At 36.3% G+C, this 27,573-nt stretch overlaps 6 protein-coding genes across 6 annotated transcripts; 2 read left to right on the forward strand and 4 right to left on the reverse strand.

Annotated features, from left to right (window-relative positions):
• Positions 1 to 1,370: 1,370 nt before the first annotated feature.
• Cbr-acc-4 lies at positions 1,371 to 6,554 on the forward strand (the record flags this gene model as incomplete). The annotated part of the gene is made up of 11 exons (XM_045244681.1): positions 1,371 to 1,456; positions 1,570 to 1,652; positions 1,761 to 1,828; positions 2,046 to 2,167; positions 2,211 to 2,399; positions 2,631 to 2,805; positions 4,174 to 4,364; positions 4,659 to 4,817; positions 4,870 to 4,939; positions 4,984 to 5,051; positions 6,527 to 6,554. The coding sequence occupies 11 exons, from the start codon at positions 1,371 to 1,373 to the stop codon at positions 6,552 to 6,554; spliced, it is 1,239 nt and encodes a 412-aa protein (XP_045095686.1).
• A 312-nt stretch (positions 6,555 to 6,866) lies between these two features.
• CBG15320 lies at positions 6,867 to 8,365 on the reverse strand (the record flags this gene model as incomplete). The annotated part of the gene is made up of 3 exons (XM_002643095.2): positions 6,867 to 6,934; positions 7,038 to 7,821; positions 7,928 to 8,365. The coding sequence occupies 3 exons, from the start codon at positions 8,363 to 8,365 to the stop codon at positions 6,867 to 6,869; spliced, it is 1,290 nt and encodes a 429-aa protein (XP_002643141.2).
• Positions 8,366 to 9,255: 890 nt separating this feature from the next.
• Positions 9,256 to 11,978, forward strand: CBG15321 (the record flags this gene model as incomplete). The annotated part of the gene is made up of 8 exons (XM_002643096.1): positions 9,256 to 9,450; positions 9,587 to 9,896; positions 10,004 to 10,237; positions 10,410 to 10,669; positions 10,783 to 11,066; positions 11,153 to 11,568; positions 11,659 to 11,763; positions 11,869 to 11,978. The coding sequence occupies 8 exons, from the start codon at positions 9,256 to 9,258 to the stop codon at positions 11,976 to 11,978; spliced, it is 1,914 nt and encodes a 637-aa protein (XP_002643142.1).
• Positions 11,979 to 12,475: 497 nt separating this feature from the next.
• Positions 12,476 to 15,199, reverse strand: CBG15322 (the record flags this gene model as incomplete). The annotated part of the gene is made up of 7 exons (XM_045244682.1): positions 12,476 to 12,660; positions 12,929 to 13,040; positions 13,200 to 13,474; positions 13,698 to 14,115; positions 14,177 to 14,210; positions 14,360 to 14,962; positions 15,093 to 15,199. The coding sequence occupies 7 exons, from the start codon at positions 15,197 to 15,199 to the stop codon at positions 12,476 to 12,478; spliced, it is 1,734 nt and encodes a 577-aa protein (XP_045095687.1).
• Positions 15,200 to 15,590: 391 nt separating this feature from the next.
• Positions 15,591 to 19,545, reverse strand: Cbr-pssy-2 (the record flags this gene model as incomplete). Its single annotated transcript, XM_045244683.1, has 10 exons — positions 15,591 to 15,779; positions 16,640 to 16,805; positions 17,019 to 17,131; positions 17,176 to 17,326; positions 17,436 to 17,587; positions 17,636 to 17,848; positions 18,581 to 18,788; positions 19,003 to 19,173; positions 19,332 to 19,436; positions 19,487 to 19,545. 10 exons carry the CDS (start codon positions 19,543 to 19,545, stop codon positions 15,591 to 15,593), a joined length of 1,527 nt encoding a protein of 508 aa, XP_045095688.1.
• A 607-nt stretch (positions 19,546 to 20,152) lies between these two features.
• Cbr-dmsr-5 lies at positions 20,153 to 23,256 on the reverse strand (the record flags this gene model as incomplete). Its single annotated transcript, XM_045244685.1, has 7 exons — positions 20,153 to 20,326; positions 20,570 to 20,744; positions 20,797 to 20,870; positions 21,013 to 21,108; positions 22,338 to 22,758; positions 23,033 to 23,119; positions 23,174 to 23,256. The coding sequence occupies 7 exons, from the start codon at positions 23,254 to 23,256 to the stop codon at positions 20,153 to 20,155; spliced, it is 1,110 nt and encodes a 369-aa protein (XP_045095689.1).
• Positions 23,257 to 27,573: the final 4,317 nt, after the last annotated feature.

Here is a 27,573-nt window from a genome sequence, read left to right on the forward strand (position 1 = left end):
TTTTTTTATAATTTCACGATTTATGATTTTCTTCTTTTCCTACAACTTTTAGGTCTCTAGACACGCACTTTTTTATTATGTCCCCTGAATTTTTGAATTTCCCTCTCGTTTATTTTTCATGAGCTCATACTCATGGCATTTCGAAAGACCTGGTACTTATATTTTTATTTCGAACAACACATTTTTTGAATCATCAGAATTAAAAAAGTTTCAGAAAACTTGATAAAAACTAATTTTCTGATTTCCCTCTGATTCGTTTCATTTTCCAAAAGTCTTCTTGAAAATATTTTTATTCAGAAAAAAATTTTTTCACATCATCAAGAAAAAAATTTTCCCACACTTGTAATCTATTCTGTTGACTCCACTTCTTCACATATTTTTACTTTTTTCGTTGAAAATTTTTATTGTTTTTTTGAGAATTCCCTATAAGGATTTATCGTAAAACCTGTATTAGAAGGGTCGGTCCTTCTATTACAGGGGCCCTTCAATTAGAGAGGGCCTTTCTATTTTTACGGCCAGTTTGTTTCCCGAAAGAAAAATTCGACGAAGTTTCGTTCAAAATTCACGAAAATTTGCCAATTTCACTGAAACTTAGCAAGATTTTAATCGAAAAATAGAGTTTCAACAAATTTCTATTAAATTCTAGAGTTCGCGGAATATTTTCCACTGAAAAAGTACGGAAATTTTCTGATTTAAAAATACATTTTGAAGGGGGGGGGGTCTTTTTTAACAGAGGGCCCTTCTATTAAAGGGGCCCTTCTAATACAGGTTTTACGGTAATACATTTTTCTCAAAAACTTTCATTCAAAGCTCTCTGAAATTTCAAGAATTAAATTTGAAATTCTGAAGTATGTTTCAAAACAGTGGAACTCAATTTTCTAGGTTTCAAGACTAAAATTTCAAAAGAATATATCCTTTTTCATCTCTCAAAATCAAAAATTCCGTACTCTCTTCCCTCTTTTTGGGCCTAGAAAACGTAAAAATCTGCATTTCGGAATATCTTCTTCGTTTTTCGGGGAGGATGGACCCCTTTTTTCTCTGACAATCCTTCCCCATCTTCTTCCCCTTTTTTTCTTTCTTTTCTTCAGAATTCGTGCTCCGTGAGCTTCTTTTGGTTTCCCCGGGGAACACGAGAAGAAGAAGAAGGAATTGGAGAAGAAGAAGACTCTTCCTCTTTTTTCCCGTTATTTTTTGATTCCTATTGTCTCCTCTTTTCACTAGATCTTATATTATTTTATTATAGCTTTGTTTTTTTTTGAAAAAATCAAAATTTTGACTACAAAAAAGTACGTTTTCTGTTCTCTTCCAGATCTCCCAATCCACAACTTGGCCCCGCCCCTTTCAGAAAATCATGGGACAGCAGTAAGAAGATGAGATACGTGGCAATTTTCCTCTGTTTCCTAGTGACTACAGTAGGAACACTACTCAGGAGTCTGGATGATGATAGTCACGAATGGTAAGAATTTTAGAATCTTATATTTTTAGAATTTCAAACATTCAGATTTTTAGAATTTTCAAAATCTTAAAACCTCAGATTCCTAGAATACCGTAATTTTTCTTCTATTCCAGCTTGTTCAATTGTCCAAAAAGAGCGCGAAATGTCAGTATACCAAAAACAGAAAAGGCTTGTATGGGAGACGACGCAATTATAGGTTTGTATTTTTTTTTAATTCTCTTTTTTCTGGCTGGCAAGATAATTATTGGATACATTTTCTCTTCAAAACGTCAAAGCGAAAAAATTGAAATTTGAAATTTTTCAGCTCAAATTCTGGATGGGTACAACAAGCTGGATCTTCCGGGTGGTGGACATGTTGAAGTTTCGATTGAGGTGATTATTCTGAATGTTTTTGGATGGATCCATGAAATTTGGAGAAGAGAAGAAACATTGAAATTTGAAAAAAGTTCCCTAGAAGTTCAGAAAAATCGGGAGTTCTCGAGATTTTTTTCGAGATTTTTTAGAAATCTTTTTTCGAGATTTTTTTAAAGAAAATGGTCGAGATTTTTTCAGAAATCCTGAAATTTGAAGATCTGTTAAAAAATTTCAGATCTGGGTCCAAGAAGTCTCAAAAATCATCGAAATCACATCAGAATTTGAATTGGACATCTACGTAACCGAACGATGGACGGATCCATCATTAGCCTACGCTCATCTGAATCCGTGTAAAAGGTACTGTAATCCTGGAAACTTTTTTTCTAGTTTTCGATTTCAGCAACATGTCCGTCGACGGAGCAACAATTCTGAACAAAATCTGGAATCCACATGCATGTTTTGTGAATAGCAAGCTGGCGAACATTCACGAGTCTCCATTCAAGAATATATTCTTACAAATCTACAGTAATGGGTCCATTTGGCACAACTACCGTATCAAGTTGACAGGACCGTGTTCTAGTACATTAAGGTGAGTATTCAGGATCAAAATGCTTCACTAGTACGTAGCCTTTGAGTTCAATTATCTCAATTTCTGTGAAAGTTCTCAAAAATCTGCAAACTATACATGTGTTGGCTATACTATGTATTACAAACATTCTATCAGGTGACAGATTTTTTGTATACTGAAAACGAACCTTGTGAGATAATTGCTTACAATTAAAATTAACCAAAATCACAAATTCGAAAAACAAGTTTCCAGAACGTTCCCAATTGACCAACAACGATGCATGCTGTTCTACGAGAGTTTCACACATAACAGTGATCAAGTGAAAATGGATTGGATAACGACAGTACCCCCGATTACAATCCTCAAAGGAAACATCACATTACCCGATTATGTTTTGGTAGATTTCTCGGCCAGCAGTGAACTTCGGGTAAGGATTATGGTAGTTTTCCTATGGGTTACTGTACCTGAACATCTGAGTATAGGAAAGCTACTCATTACTTTTTATGTAGCAGTAGGATCCTCTTTACTGTAGCTTACTGCAGGTTAATGTAGCTATGATGAATCTGCTCATCTTACAAAATACTACAGTGCGCGTCATGATAGGACCCCCTCCCAAATGAGTGTCCCGGAAAAACCGAAAATGATAGAAAAAATCTATAAACGCAGTTCGATTCAGCATGTAAAAAAACCTATGTGTACCAATTTTCAGACTAATTGAGCCATTTTCAAGCTCACAGGGCTCAAAAGTCACTTTTTAGGCCGCGTCATAATGATAGGACACCTCCCCCCCCCCCTGAAAAATGAAAAATGCCAAGATTTTTAGGGAAAAAAGTTGAAATTTTTTCTTAAAACAGCCTATTTCGACCGTTTACACAATTATTGATACCTCTATTCAAGTTTCAGAAAAATATATTTTCAGACATTTTCGTGATTTTTTGGGTTTTTGGAATAAATCGTGCATAACTTTGCTCCTGTGTAAAATTTTCGCTGAAATTTATAGAATACATCTTTACTATGCACATAATCATAATGTAAATGTTCAACCCATTGCTGAACTTTGGTTGCTCAAAATTGAGCTCGAGCTTTGAACTGAAAAAAGTACGACCATTTGAAAAATTTTCAAAGCTGTAAAAAATGTTTGACAGACATTCTGAGTCTTCACAATTGTTGTTAAAGTTAGTAACTTGAATGGAAAAATAATTTTTACGTAAAATTAAGTTTTTCACAAAAATTAGAATTACCGAATTTGCAGGTCAGTTTTGGAAATTTCGGTCTTGCTTAAATTACAACTAACGGCTCAGAACAGCACGAGAACAATTAGTTAACAATTCAGAGCACAGCTGTAGCATTTCCTAAAAATTTCAGCAAAAAATTTTACCCAGGAGCAAGGTATGCACGATTTATTCCGAAAACCCAAAAAATCACGAAAATGTCTGAAAATATATTTTTCTGATACTTGAATAGAGGTATCAATAATTGTGTAAACGGTCTAAATAGGCTGTTTTCAGATTGTTAAAACAAATTAAAACAAAAAATTCCAACTTTTTTCCCTAAAAATTCTGACATTTTTCATTTTCCAGGGGGTCCTATCATTATGACGCGGCCTAAAAAGTGAATTTTGAGCCCTGTGAGCTTGAAAATGGCTCAATTAGTCTGAAAGTTTGTACACATAGGTTTTTTCACATGTTGAATCGAACTGCCTTCCCAGATTTTTTCTATCATTTTTGGTTTTTCCGGAACACTCATTTGGGAGAGGGGTCCTATCATTATGACGCGCACTGTACCGTACTTTCAGCTCTACCCTCCTGGAATCTTCAACGAATTGATCGCCACATTTACATTCCAACGATTATATGGATTTTATATTTTACAAGTTTATGTACCAGCCTACATTTCTGTATTTATTTCATGGGTTTCTTTTACACTGGGTGCCGAACAAATACCATCAAGGACTACTGTTGGTGTCAATTCGCTTCTGGCGTTGACGTAAGTTTTTTTCTACAATTTTCGGACTAGTGGGAAATTTGACAATTCGAAAAACTGTAAACACACTATCTGCATATAATCTCAATTATCTCGGTAGTCATAAGTGATATCAATGTTGTTATAAAAATGCTCTTAATTCAATTTTAAGGTAAAAGTCAAAAATTCAGACCGGAATATCTCCTCAGCGACAGTAGACTGAAGGTTATTATGGAAAAAAAATCTTTCATATGAAAAGTTTTTCATGATAAAATTTATTGAAAAATTGAATTTCACTACTAAAAACTAATATTCCAGATTCCAATTCGGTGCTGTCGTCAACAATTTACCAAAAACTTCCGATGTCAAAGCCATCGATGTTTGGATTTTGAGTTCTATGGCCTTTATTTTTGCCTCTTTAATCGAACTGGCTGTGGTCGGGTACTTATCAAGAGACGGGCAGCACGGATCTATAAAGTTTGTCTGAAACCTCGTGTAGTTTGTAGTCTACAGTAATCTTTTTTTGCAGATTCTCTAGATGCCGCTGCTCCTGGCTTTGTATGAATTGTAAAGATTGGACGGCACTGAAAATCGATCAGGTTGGTTTTTTTTGTTTAGACTTTCAACATTTCCATATTTCCAGATGTCCTCTATCGTGTTTCCAGTCAGTTTCTTTGCATTCAATATCTGGTACTGGTTCATTTTTCTCGGGTAAGAAAATTTAACATTTTGGAAAGTCTTCAATGTTTCAGACGCCTTCTTTCCTTTAGAAAATGTCCTGTCATGGCATGTTATGTTTCAAAAAATATTTAATTTTCGAAAAAAAACTGTTTGAAAGTTTTTTTTCCAAAAACCTTTTACAGTTTTCTTTTCTCCAAAAATGTGTCGGACGATGGGATTTCGAAATGAAATCGCTGGAATAAATGAGCATGTGTAGATGAAGATTTCCGGAACAAAAAAGAGTATGAAAAGCTGAAACTTTCTGTTCTTGGGGACTCTTTTTTTGGTTTTTTCAAATTTCTCAGTTTCGCGCTTCTTTCACATTTTGGTTCAAATTTATGTGTTTCTGTTGGGGAACAAGTGTCTATTGCATTAAAGTACTATTTTTGTGAAATTAAAAAAAAATAGAAATTTAGAATTTCAGAAAAAAATCGAGACATTCCAGAAGATTAATTTCGACTTAAATTAATATAGCGTAAACACTCGTATAGAACGCCACCCAAACCGTCAAGATTGAGCCAATGTACCTCATTTTCTGTGAATGATATCAAAAAGTTGTCAACTGGCCTTGTATTAAAGTTTACTGTAATTTCACAATAAGGGCTCTACTGATAATTGAAAAAGAGTGGTAGTTTAAAATTTCAATTTAGCTTATATCATAGAATTCAGAAATTGAAACATTTTTAATTAAAAAAAATCTCGAAAAACAAAATTTCCAGCTTTTTCAATTTTTCAGCAAACTGTTGGTTAGAACGATCTGAAAAGTGTCCTTTGTCCTGCCACTTCTACTGTGTTGTGTCTACTTCTATGTGTCCTCTCTGTCCTCAATACTATTTCTTCTTCTTCTTCTATCGCTTATTAAATGCCACACAACCACACACAAAAAGCCAAGTCGTCACAATTCACACCCGCACCGCTTCTTCTATGTGTTCTCTGCTTCTTCGGGCAAGGCTTTACACCCCTTTTTTTATTTTCAAATATACTCAAAACAACTTTTGTCAAGTGCGCTCTACTAAACTATTCGCCAGCTTTCACGGTGAGTTTTTCACTACCGCTGCAGCGCGCTGCTTTCAACTTTGGAATTTTTTTTGCTCGAATTCTAGCCCAAGGATTTTTTTTTTCGGTCCATAAATTTTTTGTAAATTTCATGAAGAATATATAGTAAAAAAATGAATCAGATTTTTTTTGTCCTTTTTACTTTAAAACGTCGCAGACACTGTTTCGCATTTCGGTAGTGAAAAACTCACCGTGAGCTTTTGATGAAGTTACGGTAGAGCGCACTTTTTGAACAAATTTCGTGAAAGAATTTAAGAAAAAAAACTTCAGATCAAGGTTAACCAACATCCTAAGTTCCAGCTTTTTTCTAAAGCTGCAATTTTGCCCTATTGGACTATGTTCAGTCGGGCAAACTTGCAAAAAAGCTTTCAATTTTCGTTTTTCATTGACCTAATATTTGTAATTTTCAGGAAAGTCACACGGACTCACAATTGGTGAAAACAAGTGTTTTCTGTTTAATTTATTTGTAGATTTAAATTTTGGTTTTTTAAAATCAATAAAACTTTTTTGATATTTGTAACTTTGTCGCTGAAAGATTTTGAGAAAGAGAGAGAGAGAGAGAAACGGGTTTTTAGGTTTTTATCTTCGCCTTTAATGTTGAAGCGATTTAAGGATCACCATTGGCTTGAAAAAATGTTTTTCCGATCCAAGGTTTCATTTCACATGAAATTCACAGGCAACGCAAATCAAATAACAAAAAATAGATCAAAAATAAACAAATAATAATTTGATATAATTGGAGAATCATCACTATTGTTCACCTTCTTGATTCTGACGATTACGCTTGTTGGCTGGCTCATCTGGCATGTTTGATCTTGCTGAAAATTGGAAACATTAGAATTTCGAAAATCCGAAATTTCAAATTTTCTATGTTTCAGAACTTTTTCAGAATTCAGAACTTCCGAAAGAAAATTATCATACCTGCTCCTCTCTTTTTACTAGGGCTCGGCTCTTCGGATCCCCTAATCTCCTGCTCTCCACTTCCTCCTTCGCATGGCGCCTTCTCGGTTGTCGAATCCTCGGCCACGTCCCTCGGATGCTTAAGCGCCGCAGACGAAGCTGGCCTATCAGCAATTCCGGCTTCGGAAACAGCATGATCAATGACACTGGCCTCGAACAAAGCACCCTCCATAATGCTGGCCGAGTACGCCGTGGCCATAATATCTACAGTATCTCGATTTCCTTGTGGTCCTGGTTCTGGATTATTATCCTCAACTTCAGTATCACTTTCTTGAGCTGGTGCATTTGGCGACAAATTTGGTGGCGGGGTATAAGGTACCGACTGGGAGATACTCGAGGTGTTCGATGATAAAGTAGGAGGAAGAGTAGCTGCTTGGCTGACAGTAGAGGATCCGCTGCTCATGTGTTGGTCTTCCTGTTGGGAAGCTTGTCCTTGTCTTTGTTGAGCAGGTTGCTCTTGCTGTGCAGCCCCTTGACCGGACGACGATCCTTGCCCGGCGCTGCTGGAAGCTTCTTGACTTGTTCCTTGACTAGATTCACCTTCCTGGTTGGTGGTGGATTCTTGGCCAGTCGATGAAGATTCTCCTTGCCCTCCACTTGCCGGAGACGTGCCCTTCTCATCGGAATCCGTCTGTTGGGCAGCTGGTCTTGAGCCTGAAGCTTTTGATGCTTTTGGTGTCTCTTGCTGCTCCGTGGGCAGTTTTCCCATTTTACGTTCAGCTGGTCCTCCATAATTCGGGTCGTCCTGAAACTGGAATGAGACAATTTACTAACAAGTAATAAAGAATCAAAATTGAAAGATGTGGAAATCAAAAATGACATTTTTCAGTTTCAAAATAAAAAAAGCTCACCAATCTCTCAGCCAACGCATCATTCAATTGCTCATGAAATCGTTCAGCCAGGTCATCATTCGGATCATCATCCTCATTTTGGAGCCAAAATGCCAGACAACTCTTAATTCCCATATCCAAGTTTTTGACAATAAAAGTCTTTCCATCGTCATTTTTAACTTTTTTGAATGTCACTTCGTGTGGAAACACAAAATCATCCTTCTTAATTGTTCCAGTCAACCGACTAGCCCATCTCAAGCGTGGCACATTGTCGCGATCCAGAATCAGGTACAGTACTCCTTTTTCGGGCTGAGCAATCACTTTTCGAATGTTCGGATCGGCGGATCCGTCGATGGGACTCAGTTTGCAACGACCCATTCTTGCACTAATCAACATATCTTTGACATTATCGACTTTCAGAGAGACATCTGGTGGTTGGAAGTTGAACATTTTCAACATATTGTCTGGAAAGAATAGAATTGGAATTTCAGAATTATACAGTTTCGAAAAAATGAGAGGACTTTAGAGAAAACTAAGTTTTTGGCACTTTTAGGTTCAAAGTTCAGAATCAATAAGAGTCTTTTTTCCCGCGGAATCTTTCAAAAACAACAAGTACAATTTTTGATCTACCAAATTGTTGATCTACTAAATGATAGTTATTTAGAAGTTTGAAAACTTTTTCTGCAGCCAAATTCAAGGTTTAATGTTTTGTCAAAGATGCGGAACTCCAATCGCACTTTTTTCCCACTAATTTCCTCCGAAACAACAAGAAGATTTTTGATCTATTTTTGAATAATTAGAATTATTCGAAAACTTTGGCTATGGAAATCATTATGCTTACGAACTAAAATTTGTACTGGTTAGACAGACATTCGTTTGCTCAGTAAATAGAAAGGGAAAAAGGTTTTTAGAGAAAACAAATCTCGAACTTTGATATGAATCAGATCAGGTGAAGGAGAGAATACAATGAATGTATTTATAGTAATAAAATTGAGACGGAACTGATTGTGAGAACTGAATAACTTTGACTCCCGGCATTATTCCATTTCAGGAGATCACACATATTTCTATTGACTACGGAGCACAAATGAAGATGTAGTATTTTGAAAATACCAGATTTTCGAATTCATAGAAAATCCATAAAGACATGAAATTTCTGACTCTTAAAAGTCAGACTTTCTCAATTCATTCGAAATCTATTTTCAAAATATTGACGTCAATCTTTTTTCTCTATGAACTTTCACCTAAAACCTTTTTCTCGGATTTTCTAGAACACCAACACTCACTACGTGTCACCTCGGCTCTCCTCGAGTAGCTCAAAAGTTCACATCCTTCTCCATTAAGAGAAAATGGTCCAATCAAAGGCAGGAATCCTTGGAGCAGTTGCTCATCAAGTTCAAAAAAGGAAGACCGGTCCAGATCCGCCGAAAAAGTCCAACCGTCCACAAGCAACCAAAAAACAATCAAAAAAAAATGAAAAAGTGGAAACGAGATCGCAGACTAGGAAAAACAATGAGCTGTTCTTGTTGCAGAAGGAGATGGAGGTGATTTTTTAGGTCTCTGAAATAGGTTTTTCAAAAATGTAGAACTTAAATTTTGTACTTTTCGGTTGTCCCAATAGAAATACCGTAAACACTCTAAAAGAAACTTTTTTGAAATTTTCATCTCAAGATTTTCCAGAAAGGCACCAATGTCGAAAACATGACTATTGGGAAATGGGATAAAAAATTGACAAAGATGGAAACAGACGAGAAGTCGGACGAGGAACCTTCGGATGAACACAAGGAACCAGGCGATTTGAAAACGAAAGAGGCGAAAGCAAACGAGCCGATTACCGATAAGAAGAAGCTTAAAAAGTACAAAGTAGACCGAGAGGATTACATGTTACAGATGGCTACAGCTGATGAAGAACCACTGTATTTTGAGGAATATCAACCTCGAAACTATGACTGTTTTCTCGAAGTTCCCATTGTCAAATGGGCGAACATGGGTTGGTGAAAAATAGGAAACAATCATTTGGGTCCAAAAGTTTGAATTTTGAAAATTAATTTTTTTATCTAAATATAATTTTTCAACAGTAAAAATTTTTCCTTGCAGTACCCGACACATTCAAACGTCTTCTGAAATACACAAATGAAGTTCTTCAAAATCATACGCCACCGAATACGTATCACCTCCCTTCACCGCTTCTGAAATCTAAAAGTTTTCGGCATACTGTGCCCTACACGAACTTCTGTTTCAGTCCGTTACAGGCTATGCGCGCATGGGCATTACTGTATAGTATTGCTCAGAATAAAACGGCTAAAGAGTTGAAGACGTTTGTTGAGGAATGTGAGTTTTCTTAATGTTAAGTTTTGGGATGAAACCGAGAGCCGGAACGTTTAGCACAAAAAATAGAATTGCCACGAATGACAGTTGTAGACCTAATCAGTTTCCGATTCTAAAATTCAAATTGTTGGATCCACTCGCTCAACTCCAAACCTGCCAACCTGGAAATTTTCAGACACCAGAGAATCTTCCACAACTCCGGAAGATTTCCATCAACAGCTTCTTTCTCTTCATCGTGACGCTGAATATCAGTTTGAAGGATGCGTCAGATTGTTCACAGAAATGCCACGTCATCTACCTCACAACGTAAAGCTGCGTCGTGAGACAAATGTTCTTTATGGTGGTCGTAGTAGACGGGCCAGTATTCAACATCACAGTTTTGCCACGGATTCGGATGGATTCTATTCTTGTTACCGTATTAATGAAGAGATCGCTGTGAGTGAAACTGATTTTTTTCTATTTCTCTTATAATTTTAACAGCTCATGACCTACCTCCCCCTTCAAGCCTAGTTCCAGTCCCTATCCTAACTATAAGCTGAAAATTTCAGCGTTCCACGCGCGGCTTGGTTCGTTACGTGGTTCCAGAGAATTGTGCTCCAAACTGGAGAGCATCCATCGCGTTGGCATCTGCTCAGGACTGCACCTTCTATTGGAAAGTTACAGATTCAGAAGAGTCGTCGAGTTATCGATTCAATGGTGGATCAACTATTCCGAATTCGAAATGTTCGGTTTTATCTGGAAAAGCGAACGTTTGGATAAAGAAAGCGGCAAGCGGACAGGATGTTTACAAATTGGAAAGTCATGTTCCGAATGTTCAGTTGTTCATTTTTATGTGAGTTCACTGAATCTTTAAATAATTTTTATCTAATTGATGTTCCAAAATTTTGAATACTTAAAAAATGAGATTCTATATTTCAGGGAGGACCTCTCACAAGCGTCTAAACCCAAAGCTCTACCATCTGACATTTTTTCCATTGTATCGTCTTTGGATGATTCCTGGATCCTCAAACCAGATCAACACATTTCCATTCCAAAATGCACAACTTCCACACCAATTTCTCTCTACGATCATGCCAAAAAAAATGGGCTATCTCGACTTTTCTCCAGTGAAAAATCAGAATTACGTCAGCTGAAGGCGTCGCAATTAGATTATTCTGGATCTCCGCAATTCCAGACACTTTTCGACCACTATCACAAAACGGTGTTTCAAATTTGTCCCCATCCCCCGAATAATGAAATTCGCAGACGATTCGATCATTTGGCACCAGAAAAAGCACACCAGTGTATTGAGGAATCGGCGGCAAAGCTGTTTGCCAGCTATCAGGTTGGAGCGGGTGAGTTCAAATGATTGGAAATGCTCCAAGTTCAGAAGAAAAATACTTGAAGACTTCAAATTGTTTGAGACTGTGTAAAAAAAGTTTCAGTTGATAATCATGACGTCTTCTTCACCTATCATGAGGACCATCTCGATCAATCGACGGGACCACTTTTATTATTCCCAGGCAATTTTGAATACGACAAGGCGCAGTGTACGGTATTCCTGAAATTATAGTATTTTGATTCCTGTATTCCAAATCAGGATTACTGTAGCTTGCTTATTGTAGTTCGAAACACACAAAATATATAAATTTTAGTTTGCGACCTGGATATTGCAAAACCATTCTACTACGTCATGACTCGTCAATTTGCAGGAGCCCCAATGATTGTTTGTGCTGGGTATTTTGTAAGAATTTCGGAATTTTAGATTTTTGAAAAAAAAAACAGTTTGAAACTTTCAGAACAACACAATTTGGGCTTTGTGATCACAAAAATTCATCATAGAAGTACTCGAGAAAAAAATGAATCGATCGGAATTGTGAACTAAAAAGTGCCTAATGAATTTTTTACAGTTTTTATTATGTACCTTTTCAGAAAAATACTGACAAAAGACCCCAATCAAATACGGCATTTTGCCTTTAGTCATAGCTTCACTCCAAGCGAGTACTCCTTGATAGATGGTCCCTTTGAATTTCACTTTCTCCACCAAATAGTTAGAATCTTTTTCGATCAATCTCTCATCATTCAAACAGTCAGCCATCCAATGTTCTTTCACTATAATCACTCCATTGAAAATCCAGATCAAGTTTTCCAATCGATCAGTTTCCCAGACACCATCCTTATCAGTTTTCACCACAAAATGCGTAGTGGTTGCCATTGGCTCATCTGAAGTTATCGATTGAAACTGATCCATAAACTTGTTGGTTAAATCGTTATCCGTTCGGTCTTCCATTTAAATATGAAAGGGGTTGATGGAAATTTCTGGGGCACACTGATCCGGTACTTTGATTTACTGTACTTTTTGTAAATTTGATCGATTCTTGAGAACTCGGCGGCTTTGTCGCTGTTTTGATATTTGGTTGGAATCATTTGTTGATCCGTTTTATTCTCTGTATTCAGAAGAGATCTGTCGGCTCCGGATTAGGATTAGGAGCTCGACAAGTTCAGGGTAGGCTAGTTTAGTGGCCAAGTGAAGTGGAGCGTTGCCAAATTCTGGAAAAAAAAAACTTAACAATTCTGCAGAGATTGTTTCAGTTCTACATTTTGCAGTTCAAATTTTTTGAAAATTTTCAGTTTGAAGCAAGTTATCATCTAGAAATGTATATAGGCTCCAAACAAAGTCAGAAAGTTCTCCAGTTCCTTGATTTTCAAACTCACTGTTCACATTCACATATGCTCCATTTTTGAGGACCAACAACAAGTTAGTGCGATTCACTTCCCGGACAGCGTCTTGAATTGAATTTTTCATGTTAGTCTGGTCCATGAATAGCTGAAAAATACCGTTGAAAATCTTGAACTTTGTATAATCCAGGTTGAAACTCACCAAGTATCTCCATCTTTTCTCAAAATCTTGAGGTTTTCCAAAATAATACAACCACCAGTTCGTATAGGTTTTCTTGCCGTTTTTCGTCAATCAAAATGCCACAACCGTTGCCAGGAGAATCACAAAAACTATCCCAATGCAAATCCCAATAATCATGGCCAGAGAAGCAGTTTCGACATGCTTTTCGATGGTTACAGTTTTGGGTTTTGAGTGTCCGAAAATTTCATCAAAGTACTGTACCAGAGATAGAACAATCGTTCTGGAAGTTCTCAAACGCGTCTGGTGGTTGGAAAATTCAAAATCGACACCCAGTGAAACAACATCCGAAAAGTAGTTCATAGACGCATTTTTGTCCTTGAGATGAGATTCTTTGAGGGCGACTAAAAAATGGAAACTATTTTGAAGTTTTTAATACGTAGGGTCCTAACTATGAGTCAATTTGTCTCGCTTTTTGTGAAAGTAATCAAAAAGTGGTTCACTAGCAAAATATAAAAAATATGCATATCAAAAATATTTTGACAGCTGAAGATCTTTTGATATTTTTGACAGGACTCAAGAAGAATTGACTCAAGCGTTCAGTGTCTTTTTTTTTTGAAAACTCACTAGAAAACTGATTCAGAGATGTCCAACTTCCAGAAATTCCCGTTATATCGGCAGCTTCTTCAAATATCTTTGTCATTTCCAAAACACTTTCGCTTCGAACTTTCCCAGAAATTCTTTCTAGTTTCTCTATTTTCCCCAGCATTTCCTTCAATTGTATCGATGGATCCGCCCACTGCGCCAACCCTGCTCTGTAGATCAAAAATTTTATCTCTTCCGGAAACTGTGGAATATTCGTTAAAAGACTTCGATTCTGACGTATTCTTTCAGCATCTTCTAGGATTCTGACATTTGCTCCGATGTCCTGGGATAGCGTTTTGGCTTCTTTGAGTGATAGAATTAGATTTTTAGAATCTTTGGAGTAGGCAGAGTTGGAAATTTGATTGATGCTCTTCTCAACTGGAGCCAGTTGAGTTTTTACCTGAAAAATGACGAAATTCAGAATTCTACAGAATCGCACAATTTCAATTTCAAAAATTCACCTTTTCCAATGAATCCAACCTTGATTCATTTTGTCTATAAGAGATTTCCCAGGTAGGCCAAGCATAGTTTCAAGAAGATTTAACTTTTTGATCATGTTCGATGCATTTAAATTTTTCTTTCTGGAATTTTGTCAGTCTATTTGAGTGATACGTTATTTGGCATTTTTCAGTCCAAAAACTCACTTCAGACAATTTGCAATATTAACTAGGTCCATTTCTTCAATTAATTTATTTTCATCTATTTTCAATTTCTCTTTAGTACTTGTCGTCGATTGCTTCATTTCCGCCATCTTCTTCACCAATTTTGCGACGTTTTCTAAAGTCTCAAAAAAGTCCAAATTAGCTAAAGGCTCCAAATCTTGAACTCGTTTTTGCACTTCGTCTACTCTGTTTTTTATCCAATTGAAAATTTCCAAAGGTGTTAACTTCTGTTTCAAACCGTAGTCGATCTCATCTGTTACATCATTTAAAAGATCAATGTAATACCTCAATCTATTATTGTTAGGTGTCGCCTTGGAAAGTAAATGATCTTTGAGATGTGAGAGATCTCTAGAAACTTCGAAAAACTTTCGAATCACTTTTTCAGTTGCACACATTTCTTTTTGATAAGTGTCGAAATTGGACAGTTTCAGTTTCGATGTTTGAAAACATGCTTGGATTTCTGTTTTCCACTTTTTCAGAATCGCTAGATCTTGATCTTTGAAACGAGCGATCTCGGCCATTTTTTCAACACCTAGATAAAACTCAAAGTGTACACCTTTCGAATTCATCATTCTCGTCATTTTCCTAATAGAACTAGAGCATTTTTCATGGTATTTTGAAATGGTTCGAGTGCATTTTTGAGATTTTTAGTGCTCGCTCCTTTTGCAATCTTTTTTTTTTTTTTTTTTTCAAAGAATTTTTTCTGAATACTCACTCGAATACTTTCAAATAATCATTTGTCCCTTTAAATCCAATGAAATTCTGAGTATCCGACGCATCCCTATCAAACATCAGTTCAACTGCATCAAAAAGATTGTCCATCGTGAATTCCAAACTTTTTGGCCGATTTTTTTGGTCCCAAATTTTTCTGGTCTGTCCAAAAATGACCAATGTCTGGTTGACATATTCAGGTATCCCATTGCAAATTGAATCGTAAGAAACAGCATATTTTCAGATGGACTTTTCTCGACTTCTAGAAATTTGTGCAGAAAACCGAATACACCACGAGAAAGCCCGTATTTGAAACTATAGATGAGCAAATTTAGAAAAAATTCTGAGATGAAGGCTAAACATGGTTCCCTTGTAAACTTTTTTCTAGAATTTTCAAAAAGTTCGAAATTGTGATTTTATAGAAAAACAGTATTACAAAAACCATATAAAAAGGGATCCAAACAAATTCAGAAAAAAAAAACAAAATAGTTAGAGAACAAAATCAGTGTCGTTTCGGTGTCAGATACTCTTCGCGCTTCTTGATGACATCGTCCTTCAGAATTCCCAAATTCTCGTGTGACGACTCCAAATAGCACAGGCGACGTCGTCCTTTGACGAGAACACGGGCGGTCGGGCCGAAGTTTTCGGCGTACCATGTGGAGGCGAGGATGCAGAAGATTGTGCCGATTATCTGGAAAACTTTCTTTTTGTTTGTATTTTAGAGAAATGCGGATAACTGGACAAACATACCGTAAAACCTGTATCAGAAGTGCCCCTGAAATTGAAGGGCCCCTCTAATTGAAGTGCCCCCCCTAGACACCCCGCGAAAAATAGAAGTGCCCCCTCTAATTGAAGTGCCTCTTTGCTACTTACTGTGGCCGCCGCACGACGACGAAATATTGCGGCCCGAGAAAAAAAAGTTTCGTTTTTTTTTACTTTTTGTCGTTTTTTTGTTAATTTGGTGTTATTTCCCCGTTGAAATCGAGAGTAATGAATTTTTCAACTTCAGAATGTCGGAGGAAGACTATTTTCATGATGTATCGGAGGAAGAATGTGAGATATCAAAAAACTGAGAACACAAGGAAAGAAGACAGAATTTTACGATGGAATTCAAAAAACAAGTTGTGGATTTTGCAAACAAAACTTTGCTTATAACAAATAAAATTGTTGATGTTAAACAATTGTTAAGTAAAAACAACAAAAATCTTAACCGAAAGACGATGTTCCTATAATAGAAGTGCCCTTCTCAGCGACCCGCGAAAAATATAATTGCCCCCTCTAATTGAAGTGCCCCCCAAGAGACCTCACGAAAAATAGAAGGGCCGGCACTTCTAATACAGGTTTTACGGTATATTTTTTATTTTTCAAAATCAAGTTTCGAAAATTCTTTGTTAAAATTTGGAATTTTTAGTGGCAAAAATGACATATTTTAGTCTTAAAATTTAATTTATTTGAGCTCTTAAATCAACCTTGTTATATGAAAATTTAACAATCCAAGCTCGTTTTCAATTATAAACTCTCGATTTACAGCTTTTAAGACTCGAAACTCACAATAGCAGCAATCCAGAGTGCCAAATTCCAGACGTTGGTTTTCGCGAACACATCGCCACCACATTTGACACAAATCGCCAATTCGAGGACACAAATCACAACGAACACCCAGGATTGCATTCCGACACGACGAGTCAGAGGATCCGTTGAGAACACGTAGAATTGTCTGGAAAAGGGATGTGTTGGTAGTGGTCTAGAAAATGGGAGAGAAGTTAGGCCACTAGGATGATGGCTTAGAAATCCTTGTGGGAGAACTTAGGCCACGATGAAGATATCCTAGAATTCTATGGCCTAGAATCCTAAATTTTGTGACCGAACTTATGAATCTCTGATCTAGAATCCCAAGAGATTCCTCTTCCATTTCAAATGAACCATTTACCTAATAGTGGGTGCGGCGATGACAGCAATCAGTATAATCCTCCAAAAAACCACCGGATGCTTCGTGTCGATTGCAAAAATGTGCTTGATGAAGAACGTGTTCAGTTCGGCGAGCTGCATAGGATTACTGTAGTTTCATTGGAAAAATTCAATTTTACCAGCCAAAACGACACCAGAAACGTGAGAAGAAACGTTCGACGGATCGCTTTTGAGAACGATCGACTGTAGAACCAATCGTATCCACTCCAGCTGGCCGGTGTGAATTGAAGAGCGAATCGCTTCATTTTTCCACGGCGCGTTTTGATGTTTCTAAAAAAAATAGGGATTTTCAGCTATTTTATGCTAAAAGAACGCCCAATTTTCAACATAAAACCTCAAAGTTTGGGGATTTCGGTTCAGAAAAATCCCGAAAACCAACCTGATACTTTCCCAGTGAAACTGTCGCATTTGAAGGAATTCACACAGCTTCATTCCGACGTAAATTCCAATTCCATTGCACAGAAGGACGTCGAGTATCAGCGAATCCCACCAGCATTCGGCGAAGTTCGGTAGAACATCGATGAACATTAACTGAAGGAAGAATTCCCAAAATTCAAATTTCCCGCCGAAAACCCATACCTCTGTAAATTCCCATATAATCGAAATAAACCAGCACAGGACCCAGTGTCTCAACAACAACGTCTTCATAATCCATCCCGTAAAATGGGAGAATGCGAAGAAATCCACGTGGCTCCAGATTTTATCGAACGACAAATCCCAACAATCCGATGCGTACTCCTTCTCTTCAAGAGATTTCTGACCGAGTCCTTCTGGATCCAGCCAAGTTAGAATCTGAAGAAAAAATGAGGATTTTCCAATTTTTTGACAGTCCCAAAATTATGATTTCAAAGAGGGTCCTAAAAGGTGTATTATTTTCTAATGCACCAAAACGTGTAGAAAAATATGTAAAGATTCCAATAGAATTGAAGAAAAACATCAAAAAATTCGCAAAATCTCGAAAAATCACTACAAAAACGCGAAAAATCGCAGTTCTGGATAATTCTGGTATTCTTGCCAAACTGAAAACTCGGAAAAATTCGCGATTTTTAACGAATTTTCGAGATACAAATATTGATTTTTCTTCGATTGTTCGCAACATTTTTAGACCTTTTTAGGTTTTTCAACTGTTTTCAGAGGATCTCTTTCGATTTGTCCGAATTTTTTGTCTGAAATTTGACTGGATGGTGTTTTTGACGGAAGATTACTGTAGATTACTGTAGAAAACCTTGTAGTTTGTAGTTTTATTGCGAACACAATCACGTCAAAAAGAAAACTACAGAAGGAAATTTTTCTACAGTAATCTACAGTAATCTTCACGAACACTGTTCCATCAAATTTCAGACGAAAAAACCGGAAAAATCTTTGAAAATAGCTGAAAAACCTAAAAAGGTCGAAAAATTTTGAAAAAAAATCGAAGAAAAAATCAATTTTTCTTTCGAAAAATCGCAAATTTTTCAAAGTTCTCAGTTTTGGCGGGAATTCAAAAAACTCGAGAACGGAGTCCCCTTTCAATGCAAAATCCACCTTCTTCAAGTCCTCATAGTTCTGAAATAGTGCGAATTGCAGTACAATGACATAAATGACAGATAATCCAAAAATAACACGCCAAAGAATTGGATGCGGACGGATGAACGGTCCGTTTGGGAATGTGAGAGCACTTATCAGAAGGAAAAGAGCCCCGGCTCCCAAGAATCCCTCGTAGTAGTTCGTTTCGGTGGAGTTGTCGGTTTTTCTGAAAAAAAGTTCTTTTTCGAATTTTTAGCTATTCTGTTAGTCTGTTTGACCGGATTTCTGCTTTTTTGAGATTTAGCGATTTTCAGAAGTAAACACTTCGAATTTTTACGTTAAAAAAACATCAATATTTATTATTTTTTACAGCTTTCGCCTTTATTCTGTTTGTACTGATGCCCATTTTTCAGAATTTCAGCAATTTTAGGCTTACTAACCCAGCCGCGGCTTTATAAATGAGACAGGCGATGACTAGGACAAGAACAGTGATACTATGCGGTTTATAGAATTGATCCATCGTGACGTCATCGACAATTCGTTCGTTGATCATATCGAAATGCTTCTTTTCCAGTTCCACACGATCCAGACATGTCGAAATTTTCCGTTCGCTGTAAATTTGAACTTTTTCGGGATTTTTAGCTAGTTTTCTTGATTTTCGAGTGATTTTTTAACAGAAAAATGAGTGCATATAAGCTGAAAAGCACGAAAATTGACCTAAATAGATTTTTTTTAAATTTAAAATTTTGAAAAAAAAATTCTTCCGTACGGCGTATGTCGATTGTTTTCGCCATCCGTCGTAAATCCCAGCGTTTCATCGTAATACAGAATATCCTTCGTTTGATCTTCACCGCTCATCGACGTTGATCGCTGTCTGAAAATTTGAAAAATCGAAAAAATATAATTTTTGCGGAAAAATAGTACCCAGAGTGCATGCGAGGCAGTTCGAGGATTGAATCGTCGCTGTCATCAGAATCTGACATCTAAAAATTTGGGTGAAAATTCGAAAAATTAGCGAAAATAGAGAGAAATTTGAAAAAAATCGGCTGAGAATAGAAATTTTTCCAATGCATGTTATCTTCCGCACAAGTGCACATCTTTTCAGGGTTACTGTAGGCACAATTTTCTGATGATTCCAGGTGGATTCTCAGCATTTTATTGGTGTAATTTTATTGTAAAACATTATTAGATATTTGAGTAATTTACTCCGTTTGATTGAAAAAAATTACTCGCAAAAACTTTTTTTCAAGCAAAATTAAAGAATTTACGACAAAATGCACAACTTTCTACCGTACCACTAAACGAACTTCGCAACTAAATATGGGGGTTTCGGTTGAAAAGCATATTTTTATTCAAGTTTTTAATGAGGAAAATTGCAAAAATATATAAGTAATCCTTGACTAATCCTTCCTTCCAAAGCAAACAAAAATTCCACATTATTCCTCCCTTGTTGTCCGTAGCAACCATGTGAATCACCTGCTTTCTTTTCAAATAAAAAATCCAATAAAAAAACATTTTATTGCCAAAAAAATGTAAACCCAGAAATTTCACAAATAAAAGAGAGACAAAATTTACATTGAAAACGAGAATCTAAGAAACCTGTATTCTATAGGAATTGAGCAGAAGATGTGTGTTTTTGAAAGCGGCCCGTCGATTTCCCGGGCGGCACAAAACGGATTTTACGGTTGCTCGATAGGTGGTGCTCATTACGCAGTAGACGATGAATGAGGTCAGACAGTTGATAAGAGACATCAGATCGAGAACCTAAAAATTTTCAATGTCAAATTTGAGTCTCTCGGGGTCGATTTGATTTTCTGCGGACTTTGAGAACTGGGACAAAATCTTTCAAATTTCGAATTTCTATCAAAATTCAGTCAAGATGCAAAAAATTCTACTCTAGAGTTTCGGGTTACTGTAGCGCCATAAGTACGCAATCACCTTACCAAACATCAAACCCGACGACACTTGGCAAACCGACCATGCAAATTTCAAAAATCAAATTCTCACCTCTCCAACATTAACGTAAATCATGGTATGTACATGTGTAGGGTAGATAGCTGATAGGATAGCTAGCAAACCTTGTGGCATTTCGGTGCATAGGAAAACGACAAGCATTATGATTAGCATTAATGTGGTACGGTCGATTGACACGTTTCGGCATTGCGACACTTTTCGGATTCTTCTGGAAATTCTGAATATTAGCAATAGAGCGCGTATGCTAAAGCGCAACTTACGGTGATGATTCATCCCTAGTGGTATTTGTGGGCGTGGCTGATGTCGCCAGAAGTTGGAATTCCTCCTTCTCCCTCTTTTCGCCTCTCAGAATTTTCCTTTTTTCACTCATTTGAACTAATTTGTAGATTAAAGCAATTGTGAACCAGAGGATTAAAAGACTGGGAGAGCCTTAAGGAAGTTCTGTGTGTCGGTTTTTCCGGATGTCTCTATTTTACCTTGAACATAACTCCAGTGATCCATAAATTGACTCTAAACAGCGCACACCCATTGATTGATGTCTCATCCAGTTGAACAGTGTAGAGTCCTTCGAGCTGGAAAACTTTCAATTACTAAATTTGAATTTTTCAGAAAATTCCATTCTAGATGCAAAAAGTTCACAGGGTAACGGCTGCGCATGGTATATGTCTAGGCGCGCATATAGGATGCTATGTACACCCATAATAATTTCGTGGGTAGCGCGTGCGCGCTATATGCGTCGTCGCTGGGCACGACTGGTCGCCGGTGGGCGCACCCATATAGCATCCATATAGCATGCACGCTTTTCCCATGAAAACGACAACCCACCAACGACACTCCGCTATTACGCTAGTGCGCGTTGTTTAGCAAAATTTTTCACCGCCGATCTTGATCAATTTTTCGATCATATTGATCATATTTTCTGCTTTCAAAGAACTTCTCTCACTGTTTTCACATCTAAAAATTATGGCTAACGAAAATAAAACTTATTTTTAGTAAAGAAATTGGTAAAATTTTTTACAAAATCCGGTTTTTCTTGAAATTAGGACTTTTCTGTTTTGCTTCGGAATAAGCGGAATAATATATTTTTCAGGTGGAATACAGGTTGGTTGGTAAATTTTCTGATTATTACGAAGTAAAAGTAGGAAAAAATCCGAGAAACACACAATTATTTCGAAAACGAAATTATGCGAATTAATGCCAATTTCAAGACTTTGTTGAATTTTTTACAAGTTTTCTATATCGCAATTTTGAAGGAACAATTTATTATGTTATATCATCCAGATATTTTAAACTTCCGGCCATAATTTTTCTTGCTGTGATAAAATTCTGTGAAAACTGGAAAAATGGTCACTCTGTGAAATCTGAAAGGGAAAATGAACGATATTGGAAGATCTGAACAAAATCACATCTTATTACAACTATAGTTAGATGAACTAATCCATATAAGAGATATTCATCGCCAATACGGCCTGAAATTGTAGATGAAATATGGACGCGTCATGCCCGATCTCGATGGCGCGTGCGCGCATATAGCGTACTATATGCGCGCAAACGGTGTACCTATGTCGTCCATATGAGGCGCCGCGCCAACGCATATACCATGCGCAGCCGTTACCCTGTGTTAGAGTTTCTAGCTCTATTTCGAGTTTCTCGGTATACTGTAGCTCCAGAAATACGCAAAAACTGAATATTCGACTGCGAAACTTTGAGCTAGAAAGCTGGAAATCACGGGGTAGACCTAATCAGCCATCAGAATCTCAATTCAAGCACTTGATATCCATAAAAAAAAACCAAAACTAACCTTCAATTCTCCACCGATTGCTTCTGTTTCATTAATTCCTATCACATCCTTCACGGGCACAATTTTATGAACCATCACTGTCGGAATAGAGATAATAGACACAATTAGTGCCGTAAAAATCAAAATCTGCTTTAGTGCTCCATGATTAATCCATTTGGCATCCAGACGGTCTAAAGCGGTCCATCTGATGTAGGCCATAATTACAGACAAATAAAGAGCTGTTGTATGAAGAGCAATTGATGAGGTGACGTGGGTGATCAGAAATATCAGCCAGGGATACGAATATCCTATTGTAGTTGCTGGAGAATCAAAAATTCGAAACCGGAGAATGTAGATGAAATAGGAAGTCATTGTGATAATATCACATATTGACATAGCACACAGTAATGCATTGATTATGTACACTCGCATTGCTTTCCTTCTGAAAAATTGGGTTTTGTTTGTTTCAAGCTCTAAATTCGGATACCCTATGGTTGTTTTGGCCCAGTTACTAATCTTGAGATTTCTAGCTCAAAATTGTCGTAACGTTTGTTGTTCGTTTGTTGTTTGCGTACTTTTGAGAATATCGTAACCCAAAAATTTCAAATCGACTTTAGAGAGTCAAACTCTTTTAGTTCTAGACTGAATTTTTGTATGAAATCCGAATAAAGTTATCACAACTCTTAATTTTAGGTTCTAAACCCCAAAACACTCACGTCAAGACATAAAAGTGTAGACTATTGAGGAGGACGCCAACAAAACACACGAAAAGACATAGGTGCCGGTGAAGGACTGTGTAGACTCTGAAATATAACTTTTTAATTGATTATCAATAGAGCACATTGAAAATAACCAACCGACTGAAAGCGACCAACTGATCAAAGAAGAAAATGGTATTGTTGTTCTCCAAATCGAACAATGGTAGGTCTTGAGTGCACATTTGACAATTTTAGGGCATTCCTAAAAATTGAAGATTTTGGAAAATGAGGAATACGAAAAAACCGGTGAAAAGGGATAAAACATTGAGATTAAATGATCTTTGTTACCAAATTCAAAGTCCTCAAAAAATTTGAGTCTAGACTTCAAAAAGTTACAGTGTCTAGCGTCATTCTGAGTTTTTCGGGTTACTGTAGCTTCGAACGTACGCAGACACTGCATTCAAAGATTTCTGTTGAGCTAGAAAGCTGAAAACTGTGTGCAAGACTGAAATAAAAATGAGCAATTTGAATATGTTAATTGAATTTAATGAAAATCATTTTTAAGAGCCAAAAATGAAGATAAATCGTATTTGCTTTATTGATTTGAATTTATCTCGATTCTTATGAGAGATATGAAAAATTTGTCAATTGATAAAATATTGATGGTTTTATGGTACGTATTTTATCAGTTGACACATTTTTGATATCTTTCGAAGGAACCGAGATAATTGAGCTCAAAGTACACTTAGGCTTCTATTAGAGCAAATACCGTAAGATCACATTAGGGAAGGTCACAAAACCAAGAAAAAAAAAGACAAGTGACGAAAAACATGAGAAATCCTATAAAAGGATGTATAAGTGGAGTGGAGGAGAAATGTTCCAGGAGGACTAAAGAGGGGAAAAATGAGAGAAAAGTAGGCGGAATAGGGGGAAGGAGCATTTCAAAGTTAAACGATGTTTCGCAATGACAACTTGACAGCAATGGAACACGAAAAACTCCTTATTTTGTAGATTCTAGGCCCTCGAAATTTTGCAAAAAATATCATTCAATTTGGTTAGAATTCATATTTCAATTCAGAAGAACTTTTTCTAAATGTCATAAGACCCAAAGTATCAAAAAGAACTATATTCTTGTTTAGATTTGATTTTTGGTTTTCGAAAAGTTTGAACAAAGCAGTTTTTAATTATTTTCTGAAATTTCTAAAAGTCAAAAGTTCACTTCTCAAAATTCTATGCAATTTACACCAGGAAATAACTACGCACTGCTGCTGCTATTTAGCAAAACTTCCAAATGCAAAACATAACAAGAGAAACTTCCAGTAATTTCGAAATTCAAAAATCAGAAGAACCGGAAATGTTTAATTTTCAAATACTGAAAGGGTCTTTGGGTTTTTTTTTGAGTGGATGTATGCGTAAGAACAGACTGACATGGCAGATGGAAATTTCCCAGGTGGAGTAGAATGAAAAGAGTTCAAGTTCAGGGAAAACTAATCATGAATTCAGATACTTTCCAAAGTTCTAGTCTAGAGCCAAAAGATTAGACTTCTCTAACCCTGATTTTAGCTTTTTGGGTTACTGTAGCTCCCAAAGTACGCAAGCATTAAATTTTACGACACGTGGAGTTAGTGGTTTACAAGTTTCAGATTAGATTAATTACTTTTTAAATAACTCTAAAGTTTTCAGGCGAACTTTTCAGATAAGACGGTAGAACAAAATTAGGCAAGGGCGGGAAAAGGTTAAAGGTGGGGGGACATGAAAAAATAATGTTCTCGAAATTTCGTTTAAATATGCCTCTCGAGGAGTTGAACGTGTGGGACGAGGATTGAGGGTGCGGCGCCGCTACCGACTGAGCTACACGGGCAAAGAGAAAACGGTCGCCCGATTGCATACATAAAGGCGAGGACGACAGCTGTACGCAGAGTGACATTAAGCGTTGTACACCGTGACGGTAGAATGCATACGGCCCCGAAAATCCCCCGTAAAATCTCCTATCCCCCCAACTTTAATGGTCACAAATCATATTTCCATCAATTATTAGGTCACAATATTACTCATAAGGCCTGAAAATTTCAGAACTTCTTACTGACAGATAAATTATTCATACGATTTTTGGGGAACTTATGTACTTAAAAATGTCTGAAATCAGAGAATTTTTGATTGAATGGATGAAGAGCAGTAGAAAGAAATTTTAGAATTTTTCGAAAAAAAAGTATAAATTTCTGAAACGAAAAAGAGATCAAGAGAAAATGATTTTCTGGGGGTCCAAATGTTTATTTCACTTTTCCCTTTTGTCTGTTTTGCCGAAAAGAAGAAAAAGAGTCCTAAAATAAAAATAAGCAATAACTCAAAGTTTTACTACTTTCCCCTTTTTATTTTAAAATAACAAAGAGAGCAGGGGACCTCATTTATGAAAAAAAAGTAGTAAAAAAATCCTGAGTCTAGAAAGTAATATGGGGTTGAAAGAAGTTTTCAAAAAAGATTTATGGATCATAAATTATAGTTTGGGTTATAAGAAACCATAGAAAAATAGAGGTTTCCAAAGACTCCGCCCGCCTTTCGAGGAAGGTCTTTTTTAATTGCAGTAATTAAGATTAGAAATAACTTTTAAGTGTTTTAATTATCAAATCGAAGTTTCTTACAAAATGTCAGTCTAGAATTTGAAAAGTTAGAGTGTCTAACGTTATTTCAAGTTTCTGAGTGTACTGTAGCGCCAAAAGTACGCAAGCAATGGATTTGACGACCAGATTAAAAATTTCAATATAAATCAGTTTTTTAAAGACTCTGAGCTAGAATTAGTTTCCGAAACTTTCAAAATTTTTGAAAAAAAAACAGCTAAACCAATAAATCACAGACATATGTTCTCTCTGCTTGTAATTTGACCAATTTGAAGATTATATTTCAAAAAAATGTGTACATGTGTTTGAAAACAGAGAAACAAAGTTTTTTTCCTTGCAGAAAAAATGATGAAAGATGGGATAAGTAAATTTGAGAACATATGTTTTTCCTTGGAACCAAAGTTCAGAATTTTCTGGAAATTGGCACGTTAGACTGTGAAATTCAAAGCCTTTGTTTTCAAATGCAGATTTCCCACAACAATTGAGCCTGGAATCAGGTGTCTGGAATCAAAAAAAGATGCTCGGCCGACTCATGAGTTTAGAAATTTCAGTCTAGGTCTTTTTGGAAATGTTAAGTAAAGAAGTCAGAAATGTTAAACTACGTTAGCAAATTCAGAATTCTCACAAAATTTCCTTCTAGAATCAAAACAGTGTAGCACCCTAGCTCTGTTATCAGTTTTTCGGGTTACTGTAGGGTAATCACCAAACACCCGACTTCACGACACTTTGAGCTAGAGAGCTGAAAATTCAAAGTTGAACTGATTAAAGGACGAGGAACTTGAATAAAACAATAGAAAGTTAAAAAATCACAAATTCTGAAAAATTCGGAGAAAATACATTCTGAGGTCAAAAAAACATTCTAAGTGGGTGAGTCTCTTGTGCAAGACAAGAACCTAATAAAGTTTGCAAACAAGCAATAAAATGGGAGGAAAAAAGTTTTCTTTTTCATTTTTTCTTCAGAAAAAGGGAGAAGAAGAAGACGTGTTCATCTTTTCCCTGTCCTTTTCTTTTCTATATTTTCGAAAGAACAACAAGTCCAAAGTTTGAAAAAAAGGACAAAAGAATGGAGGTTAGAAAACCAGGGACGTCTATTTTAATAGTTTCTCGTTTTTCCTATTTATTCTAAAAAATTGGAAGAAAGGAGTATAATTGAACGAGTGGGAAATGAGAAGAGCCCGGAAAATGGGGTCAATTAAATATATTCTTTGAGCCTTCTTTTTTTGCAGAACAGTTAAAATAGCTGTCGTAAAATCAAGTACATGGTGTTTGCGTACTTTTGGAGCTACAGTGATGCTCGAAAAATCTGAAAAATAGCTAGAGAGCTCAAAAATTTTGATTCTGAACGAAAGAACCATATGGCTTTTTCAGATAATTTCTAGATTCTCAATAGTTCAAAAATCTCATTAAATAGTATTTTTGACTCCGCCCCTTTTATGTTATGTTCTCCTGAAAATAAGTACCCAAGAAATAAGGAAGCACCTGTCTAAAACAGAACATATTTTGACATTTTTAGAAAATTCTAAAATTACGAACTTTTGTTTGTATGTTATAGTTTTCATGTGCCTATGTAAATGGTAATCTAACAAAGTGGGCGGAGTTAAAAATGAAAATCTCATTTTTTCGAACTTCTCGAAAAAAATTACACAGATGAAAATTTCGAAAATTTCAATTCATGATAATTTATATATTTTTTAAGTTATGAAAAAAAAGTGTGCGGAGCTTAACACCACCAGAAATAGAACATTTCAGCAGAAATTAAGTGTACCAAAAAAATTACGAATTTACGCAATTTCAATGCTCAAAGAGTGAGAAAAATGTCAAGTTTCGAGCAAAAAAAAAACGACAGACGGCGTCATTCGGAATTAATTTGAAAAATGAGAGGGGAGAAAGTGGGCGGAGCCTAATTTCAGACATTCACATCAAAAAAACAAGAAAATGTCGGAG

This window comes from Caenorhabditis briggsae, assembly GCF_000004555.2.
Source record: "Caenorhabditis briggsae complete genome, chrIII, whole genome shotgun sequence".
NCBI classification, from domain to species: Eukaryota; Metazoa; Nematoda; class Chromadorea; order Rhabditida; family Rhabditidae; genus Caenorhabditis; species Caenorhabditis briggsae.